Source organism: Carassius auratus, chromosome 49 (assembly GCF_003368295.1).
Source record: "Carassius auratus strain Wakin chromosome 49, ASM336829v1, whole genome shotgun sequence".
Lineage (NCBI taxonomy): Eukaryota > Metazoa > Chordata > Actinopteri > Cypriniformes > Cyprinidae > Carassius > Carassius auratus.
Window position 1 is genome coordinate 1,055,535 of NC_039291.1, and position 10,594 is coordinate 1,066,128.

General features: G+C 34.9%; 1 protein-coding gene across 1 annotated transcript; it reads right to left on the reverse strand.

Annotated features, from left to right (window-relative positions):
* Positions 1-440: 440 nt before the first annotated feature.
* prtfdc1a (phosphoribosyl transferase domain containing 1a) lies at positions 441-9,663 on the reverse strand. Its single transcript, XM_026237549.1, has 9 exons — positions 9,607-9,663; positions 9,331-9,437; positions 8,687-8,870; positions 6,141-6,206; positions 4,995-5,012; positions 2,478-2,560; positions 2,259-2,305; positions 2,029-2,105; positions 441-653 (listed from the first exon to the last, which is right to left on the reverse strand). The coding sequence occupies exons 1-9, from the start codon at positions 9,640-9,642 to the stop codon at positions 606-608; spliced, it is 666 nt and encodes a 221-aa protein (XP_026093334.1). The 5' UTR covers positions 9,643-9,663; the 3' UTR covers positions 441-605.
* Positions 9,664-10,594: the final 931 nt, after the last annotated feature.

Sequence of the window (10,594 nt, forward strand, 5' to 3'; positions counted from 1 at the left end):
GTATAAACTGTCTGTTTTTTTTTTTTTTTAGATAAGCACATTTTAATGCCAAACCTCTGGGATAGAATCAAGTATCCATGCACCCCTTTAAAGGACAAACAGTTTAAAGAATGGGTGGATGTAAAACTTATACTATTGATCTGCAATGTCTCCTCAACAGATGAAATATGATGCTACATCCTGATGTCCATTGCAAAAAACTGTGAAGAAAGCACTGATATTGTATTTAAAGAAGCTATCGAAATTTCAGAATTTTTTTTTTTTTTTTTTTTTTTTTTAAACCAAAAGAAGGAAAAACAGTTGTTATCACCAAACCCACAAGCGTGAGATGTCCTCAGTGGCATGGATGCTCTCTTAAACAAATGTTTTCTAAGAGGACAAAAATGAACAGCTGGGCTCTTAAACTGACACAGCATATAAAATGACACACAGTAAGTCTGTTTTCCACATCATATCATGTTAGTATTGCGATGTGACTTACATGCAAAACATATTATATTATATTTCAAACATAATTCAGCATGTGTTACAGTAATCTTTTGTCACAACGAGGTTTTCATCTGTTATGGTAATAGAAATGTCCATTCCTCTTGAAAGGAGTTTTGTCACACTTTATATTTCTGCTTCCCCGTCTCACTGATGACGCAGATGTGCTGTGAAGGGGAAGAAATCGTTTACGTGAGTCAAGCGATAAATGAAGCAGAAAATAAAGCTGTAGAAGTATGTTTGCTTCTGTGTGACAGAAAGATGTTTTCCATCATATTTACAGCTGGAGGAGGGACTTTTACTCATGATGTGTGAGGCTGATTAGAGTTTCTAGGAAAGATAAATGCTGTGCTGTATGCCAGAATTAATCTGGATGTTCACCAAGTCCCACTCAGTGCTCAGTGATGACGTTCAAGCTGCAGGTTAAGATAACTGTGAGAATATATATATATATATATATATATATATATATATATATATATATATATATATATTCCTTTTTTCTTTTCTTTTTTTTCTTTTTTTTACAGTTACTGGCTATAGTTTGCTGGTTGTGCTATATTTGGATGCATTTGAATGTAGTCCTGCCCAAAATTCAGTCAATGTTGTTAAGTTGGGCTACTCCAAGGGCTCAACTGATAAATGGCATATCTACATCATCTGAACCTATTTTAGGAGGAGTGAGCATGAAGGGCCGTAAGCTGATTGTAGAAAAAAGTATGAATGCAATTTTACAAATTCAGACAAATTAGCCACCAATTCTCAAGAAAAAAATAAAATAAAATTAATGTTATGATTTGTCATTACAATGTGTTTTTTCTGTGGCTCCAGAAATAAATGGCATGTTATACCTGTTTAAAGGCTTGTTCGTTCTAAGAACGGTAACTATAATAAATACAATGATAATTATATTGGCATCCACACCAACACACCATTATGTTTATTATAAGTGTAAACTGTCATTTTAAATTCTCAAGCTCTTTTTAAATGATTCAAATTGCATAATTAATGTTCCTGTGGCTCAGTGGTAGAGCATTGCGTTAGCAGCACAAAAGGTTGTGGATTCAATTCCCAGGGAACATTTTATGTATTTTTTTATTTTTTTTGTTGCATGAATGCATTGTAAGTTACTTTGGATAAAAGTGTCTGCTAAATGCTTACATTTAAAATGCATCATTCCTGTGTTGTTGTTATAGCTGTGATGTGGACTTCCCTATTCTCATAGAATGAGAACAAAAATTAAAACCTTATAGTTTTCGTTGTCATTAAAGCAATCATCCTAGGTGAAACTGGGTCTTAAGACTACTTTGAAAGATATTTCTGTTCCATGGTTTCTATTCTGTCTGCCTGTGTTTTCTCCCTATGTTTGAGTTTGTTTCCATAGTTACTAATTATGTTTACATGGTTTCTGATTGTATTCACCTGTGACTGGTTGAGTTCCTCATTTACCTCTGTATATATCTAGCCATGTGGTTCTCTTCAGTTTGTCAGTTTTTGTCTTTGTTGCTGTTTTATTTATTTAAAATAGAGCCGTGATCTTACATTGAGGTCTCTGAAGTACTCGTTGTAGTCTAGAGCGTAACCCACCACAAAACGATTAGGAATGACAAATCCAACATCTGCAAAAAAAAAAACATAAATAACCAGATCACTCTAATCACAGTCATGTTCAAATAATCACTCTATTCCCTGTGTTTTATTGTGATTCAACGCAATATCACGGCTCATTTCTGCCGGCCAGAAGTAGTGTTAAAGCACCCTTGAACACTCACAGTCTGGGAGCTCCGCCGCCCCGTGAGGAACCCTCTTCACCAGAAGACTGAGTGAGGAGACGCAGGAACACATTAACATCGCTGACAAAACACTCCTAACCTCCATTAGAATTCATTCAAAATAATGAAAATGTCAAGATCTGCCCCTCTAGATTTGTAGATTCATTCTCAGGCTGCGCATCCTCTTACATTGGTTTAAAGTAATTCCTCTGATCTCACCCTGCAACTTTAACCATTTTGGGCTGGAAAGTCTCCACGTGCTGTAGAAGGGCTCTCATGGTCTTTCCTGTGTCCACTATTGCCTGTGAGGAAATTAATACATATAAGATTACACTGGGATGGATATGTGGTGCTACATGAGACAAAAGCTCTGTTCTAATAAGCTGGCTATTTACATTTTGTCTTCCAGTGGAGTTCTGCAGGTGGGTTTGCTTATAAATGATTACTTGTACTATACATAGAGAGCAATTTTGTGAACCATAACAATCTCTTTCTTCACATGAATTGAAATGATTTCAAAAGAGTTTGATGTTACGAAGCTAACCATGCAATACTCAAGTTAGCATAAACGGTATATCAGAATTTGGGGTTGCTGAGAGTAGTTAATGTTTAAGAGTAGTTAAAGAAGTCTTAATGTCCTTATGGTTAGAGAGTTGGACTCATAACCCAAAGGTTGTGGGTTCGAGTCTTGTTCCGGCATGGATTGTAGGAGGGGGGAGTTCATGCTGTGTTTGTCTGTATATTCACTTTGTTTGGGATAAATGCAGAGTACTAATTCTTACAGTTTAATAACGTTTCTATTTGAATATATTTTACATGTATTCTGTGATAGAAAAGTTTTCTTTAGTGTTTCATGATCTTTCAGAAATCATTCTAAAATGCAGAGTTGGTGCTCAAGAAACATTTTTATTGTTATCATTTGAAAGTAATTGTCCTGCTCTTTTATTTTGGAAATCATGATACCTTTTTTTTTTTTTTTTTTTTTTTTTGGATTCTTTGATAAACCAAAAATGTAGATGAACAGCTTATTTTAAATAGAAATCTTTAACATTATACATGTCTTCACTGTCATTTTTGTCCAATTGAATCCATCCATGCAAAACAAAATGATTAAAGCAAATAAATAAAGTAATAAATAATTAGATGCACACACACATTGAAAGCATCCATCTCCACTTTGTCCTCCATCTTTCAGTTTTCACTGAGCTCACTGCAATGCATTCTGACAGCTCTACACAGCTCAGCATCTCTACAGTGCAGCTATATTATGATGCCTTTTATAACAGAGCTCATTTTTCAGAGTGAGAGAAAATTAGTGTTTAACTTACAAATGAACCATACAGTATAGAAGAACAGTGAAACACAAATTTTAATGAGAGAATATAAAAGTTAACAAAACAGACTGGGGTTATGGGGAAAAAAGATCAACAGCACTGTTTGTACTTAATGCAACAGCACATGTGATGGAGTGATCTACACGGGTGATTTCAGACTGGAAAATATCTGTTGTGAAATCTGATCTGAAAGGAAAATACCTTTCTACTCTATTGTTTTCCAGAAAGAAACCAGACTACCCTGCACATGTGCCATGGTTCATAAAATAACTCTGTTTGCTTCTCTCTTGTACTTTTATTTCAGCTGGCTTTTTAATTTTTTTTATTCTTTTTCCATGATCAGGCTTTCAGAATATCATTAGCAATTATTCTGTTCATTTAAAGAATGCATCTGCATACACACACACACACTGTCAGGATCCTGCCCTGACAGCCCTGTCCATCTTGTCTCTGTTCCATGTTTCTTTATTTGTTTGGTGTCTAAGCACATGGTTCTGTCTTTGTTCATGTCTGCCACGTGCTCCTCTTGTCCCACCTCCTTGTTACCCCTGGTCACGTCCTCTTGTTTAGCCCTTGTCTGCTTGATTGTTTTCACCTGATCCTCATGTGTACTGCACTATATATTGGGCTTTCTTTCCTTGTGTCTCTGCTGGTTCGTTTTTGGTGTTTACTGGTTTCTTGGGCCAGAATTGATCCTTTTGATCTTGCTCAAGTTGTTTTTGATCTCTTGTCTAGTTAATCAATATCCTTGGTTACTTTTTGACTTTTAGTTCTATCTAGTTCTTGTTTTTTGATTGTCCACATCCTAATCTAGTTTTTGTTTTTACCCTTAGATTTAGGGTTTCATTTACTCAGTTTGAGGGTGCAGTTCCTTTTTGGATCTTGGCTTTTTGTTTAAAACTCTGATTTATTTCTTTGGATAATGTTGTTTATTTTGCCTTTTTGTTTACTCTTTATTTTCAAATTGTGTTTCATTTGAGTCTAGTCTTGTTTTTGTGTATTGTCCTGTCTTGCCCCACTCAGATTTCCTGGCCACTGAATCCCAATGCCTGGAAGCAGCTCACCTCTCTCAAGTCAAGTCTCTGGTCTTGTGAGTCTCTACCTGGCGACTAGTCTGGTGACATTGGAGTTTCACTTGAAGCTACGGGTTTCCTGTGTCTACCTGGCCCTTCCTCTGGAGCTGCCTACTCTGTGCTTGGGCCCGTGGTCATCTTGGACTGTCTCAGTGGTCATCCCTCCTGCCCGTATTGTCTGCCCTGCCCGTCTGTTTGAACTGTTTCACTGCAAATTCCCCAGCTGTTCCAGTCTTCATCTTGTTAATAAAATACCCTTGTCTGCTCATTCTGCATTTGGGTCCCATTTCTTGCAGATCCCTTACACACACACACACACACACACTTACCTCCACAATCAAGACATTCTGTGTGGCATGTTGGGAGGAAAACACATAGAAAAAGTGTCAGAATTTAGAGATTGCAGAACATTTTACCCCCCGCCCCCCACACACACACAAAATAAAAAGTTACGGTAACACTTTAGTAGGGTCCAATTCACACTAATAACTAATTGCTCATTAGCATGTCTATTATTAACATATTGGCTGTTTATTATTGCTTATAAAGTACATATAATGCATGACATCCATAATCCTACCCAATACCCTAAACTTAACAACTACCTTATAAACTATTAAGCAGCAAATAAGGAGTTAATTGAGGCAAAAGTCATAGATAATGGTTAGTTAATAGTGAGAATTGGACCCTAAAATAAAGTGTGACCAAAGTTACATACAATGATTAAGCACAATCAAATATACTTCAGCACATCTTTAGCTGGGCTTCAGAACTACGTCAGCACAATTAAAGTGCAAAAAGTAGTTTTTTTTTCCAATTTAGCAGATTTTAAGTTAACCAGTTTACTATACTAAAAGCACAATTACAGGGTATTTATATTAAGCACATAAATATGTAAATGTATTTGTAGTTTACTTAGCATGAAATAAATGTATTTAAAATATTTTTTTTTAATATATAGTTTTCACTAGGGATGAAGCACCTTTCTAAAAACAAAGCAGATTTCTGTTTGAAAGCAGAAGCACTGGATGAATCACTATTGATTTATTCAGTCAAATACGTTTGCAAAACATGGTCTGCGATTCTGTTTGATTCATTCAGACAGTTCACTAATGCACTGAAACGTTTGTTTTGTTGACACTGTGTAAACTACAAAAAAGAGAATGTGAGAAAACTGTGACGTCGTGCACAGACATATGTGTTTAGCCGATAGGAATGTACATTAAACTTTTCAAAAATGCAAAGAACTTTTCTGTCTTTAGTACAATAATTGTCATGTAAACATACCCTAGGAAAAGAAATCCCAACTCTGTTCAACTAGCCACCATATGATTTGAGGTTTCATTCATTTTTTAGCAATCTGGGTTTGTTCAAATCACTAACCCTAAACTGTGTATGTACAATAGTGCCTTATAATTATTATACAGCTGTTTTATTTTAATGCATTCTTATGACCAATAATAATGGAACAATACCTTGCCTTTCAGCACAGAGAGGTCATCTGGTCCAATTATGTGCATATCTTCAGTGGACTGGTCATTCTGTAGAACACACAGTGGGGAAAACACAGAGACAGACGTTAAAAGCCCCCTGCTGTGACCCTGTCAGCACATGATGGGCACATACAGTCTCTATAGACAAGAGCACCACGAACACAAGCAACTGCCAGACGCCCCACAGAAGCTGCTTTTGTCTGATGAGACAATTGGGTTGCGTCCTCTGCTCAGGGTCAAGTAGATCTTCTGTGAAGGGGTGAAGTGGCTCTTCTGTGCTTGATATTAATGTTCCGGGTTGGTTGTGTTCAGACAGGAAGTGGAGCCCCTGGCTGATGGAATGGAGGCTTCTCAGGAGCCCATGAGTAAAACAGCCGGCTATGAAGACCCATCCATCCACGACAGAACAATTGGACCTTTACTGTATTCTCAGAGAGGATTCTGTCTGTGTATTCCATTTGTAGACACATATTTAATAATATGTACTAAAAGACAGATGTGATTACTACAGTAGGACAGTACATTTGGATTTCTCTACTGTGGTACTCTTATGCAAATTAATCAACATATTATTGTAATAAAAGTGTAGTAACCAAGGTTTATTTATTTATTTATTATTATTATTATTATAAAAAAGTTCTTTATTCATTTTTTAGTGTAGAAAAAAAGGTTTTAAAGATTTTGAATTTATGTTTTTTTTTTTTTTTTTTTTTTTACACAGTAAGTAAATCATGTATACATTGTAGTACGGATGTCATTATACACATTTGTGTCTTTGTAAACCATGTATACACACACACACACACACACACACACACACATACATGTTTGTTTTTGTGAAAAGAGGGGACATCCCATAGGCGTAATTATTTTTATACTGTACAAACTGACTATTCTATGGCCCTTCGCCAACCCTACATGGGTTATTACCTCATAAGTCACCCACTCCTTGTAATACCTGTGTCATACCCATGTCATTATACAAAGTTGTGTCCGGTTATGTCACAAAAACAAGAGCACACACACAAACACAAACAAAGTGCATCTCTTTGGACTAAATAGTAGGTTAGCTGATGGCATATTCAAAAGTCCTTAAATAACTGATTCAAGCTATTAGCAAAGGTTTTGTAAATGTGAGACAATTGGGAGCAAAACTGCGATGTGTGTGAAATCACTGCCAAAAACACATTTTAAATTAATTTTAATTAACAGAAACATGTTGATAAATGAATAGCATTTAACTAAAATATGAAGAATGAATAATTCATTTACCAGTCAGTCATTTTGAACCAATTCAAATACCAAAAGAGAATAAGTAAAAAGGACTAGGTTTAAAGAAATTACTAATATAATTTATTAGAGGCATTTTTGGTGTCGGTCTTTTCAGTTTTTGTTTAGTGGGTTTAAGTTGTTTTTTCGTGTATGTAAGTCTGTTACTTCCACTATATTTTCCACAATATTTTATTTTGAACAGCATATCTGCATATTTTGTGAAATATTTTAGTTGACAAGTGCCACTTATTATTCTCTTATGTGTGAATAAGTGTGGCTGTGTCCAAACACTTTAAAAAAGTAAACACTCAAACGTTTTCTACTGAGGGTAGATCATCTCATGTGATCATTATTTCAGATTACAATGCTTTCCACAATGCTGAAACAAAATCAACTATTATATTTATCTGGTATTGTCTGTGCCAGTGATATTTTAGTATAATTGAGATACTATTTTAAGTTTTTTTTTAGATATTATACATTTTTCAGTAACTTTGTTGTGTGTTTTATTAGTATTTTTTATTAGTTATTGTTAAAAAAAAATAAAAAAAATAATTGTACTTAAGTTTTTGTATTTATTTTTTAGGCTATATAAAGTTAGACACTACTGTATCTGAAATAATAATTATATATATTATTCTTAAAGATTCAAACCCAGCCTTATGTAGGGGACAGAGCTTTCATGCATTCATTCTCTAAAAATTTAAATTTGCATGAAAATTAACTCACTTTTATTTATATATTTTTTAAAATTAATTTATCATGTGGAAATTATTGGCAGCCTGGATCTTGGCAGTCAAACAATAAATCAAGAAGACACTATTACCTTGTCTGATGTTGATGCACTGATCTATTCCTAATAATGAATGAATGAATGAATTCTATCCAACATCCAAAGGCCTACTATAGATTTTGGCTAATGTAGTACATCATATATCATCCTGGTATTCCATATGTTATTCTTAGCACATGCACATACTTTTCTGAATAACATGCACATAGAATTCGAGCGCCATCTGCTGATCACAGACGATCACTGACACTTGTGTTTACAAAATATTAGTTTGCAGAGTATGATTATTATTATTATTTGGTCATTTCTGGGTTTAAAAAAGAGCTAATGGGGATTTGAGGGGTGTGTTTTTATGTGAACTAAACTCTGAACACTTTTAACAGATGTGTTGTGGATTTGAGCACTCTGCTATCAAACAGAAATAGTTTTGGCTATTATGCTTATGATCGCTGTGCTTCCTCACCATATAGCTCTTGAAGCGGATGAACTCTACTCTGGTGGTAAGTCTTCTGTTGGCGCTGCGGCTCTGAGCTTTAATGGACTCCACCAGGTCCGAACAGAACTTATATCCTCCCTTCAGAACACACAGAACCATCAGATCATGATGTCCGATGTCTTCAAGGATGTCTCTGGCCAGACACTCAATCCTTCAAATCACATGAGATCACAATGTCACAAACTCTCTCTCTCTGTGTGTGTGTGTGTGTGTGTGTGTGTGTGTGTGTGTGTGTGTGTGTGTGTGTGAGGAGGTCATGTGATGTCAGAAATTAGATTTAAGGGTCACATGAAGTTAATAGGCAACCCAAAATTCTTTGGAATGTGATTGTGGAGCTAAGAAAGCACAAGACTAAACAATGAATACTTGAGAACATAAACTCTCTATATTGCATTTTTTATGTATTCATTTCAATACAAAATGCCAGGCATATTTAAGTAACAGAAATTTTACAATGAGTTATCATTGACATCTTATTCTTCATAAACATTTTGCTCCTCAGTTTTGTTCTCCTGACAAAAAGATCCATGGAATCTCACACGTTTATTACGTTTAGAAAAGCTGTACAGCAATTGTCTATGGAGGTGCTCTGTGTCCAGCAGCGTGTTTACCTGTTCATAATGACTCCATGAGGGATGTACACACACTCCAGATCACCCCGATAATGCTCAGGATAATTAAACAGCTCCAAACTGTAACCTGACCAGCTGTCTTTAATCTAAACCAACCAAAGACAGAACAGAAAATAAAATGGTCCATATAAAGTTTAGTAAAAGTAGAAATGCAAAAAGCAATGCAAAAATAAAACCACTAAGTAAGGATGCTAAATTAAAAAGCTCTCTGTTGCAATTGTAATGAATAAAATCCAGTATGTTAGGCATATTTACCACAACGCCTGGTTCTTTTCTCTGGTCAGCTGCCATCTCAGTGCTTGTATGTGTAAGAGTGAATTAAGCTGTGATACTGAGAGAGAAGCAGACGTCTGTGCACCCACCCCTTCACACGAGGAAACAGACGGGGAGGTGTTTCCAATGTTTTCATTATAAAAAAACTTTCCTTTCTGATAGACATGTTTTATACAAAGGCAATATAAACATATGTATATATATATATTGATCTAGATTAATCTCACTGTGATCTCCGGCCCGACTTGAACCTTAGGGTTAGCGATCATACTCTCTAAACACTAGGCCACAACTTCCCCAAAAGTCATCAAGTCATCAGACATTTAATTGTAAAAAAAAAAAAAAAAAAAAAAAAAAAAAAGTATATATATATATATATATATATATATATATATATATATATATATAATTATATACCCTACCATTTAAAGATTAACCATTTGATTTTTTTTTTTTTGATTTTTTTTTAGGAAACTGATACTTTAATTAGGCAAGTATGCTTTGAAATTGTTCAAAATAATACATTTTGTGAGTAATAAATGCTACTTTCTATTCTGGTAATCTGTTTTTGAATATCAGATCATCATATTCATATCATGTGACTATGAAGACATACCATCGCAAGAATAAATCACAAATATTCAAAATATATTCAAACTCAAGAATTAAATTTTTGATTGTAATGATATATTTCATAATATCACTGTTTTACTGCATTGTTGTTCAATTAAATGCAGACTTTATGAGCATAAAATACTTATTTCAAAAACTTTTTTTTAAAGATGTAAATAAAACCGATTATTGGAGTGTGTTTTAAAAGAAAGTACTGTTTCAGTCTTTTTGCTAATTAATTTTACTTTGTTGGAACTGCTCCTGCTCCTCTCACTGCATCTCTCACTCCTCCTGCTCCTCTCACTGCATCTCTCACTCCTCCTGCTCCTCTCACTGCTCCTCTCACTGTTCCTGCTCC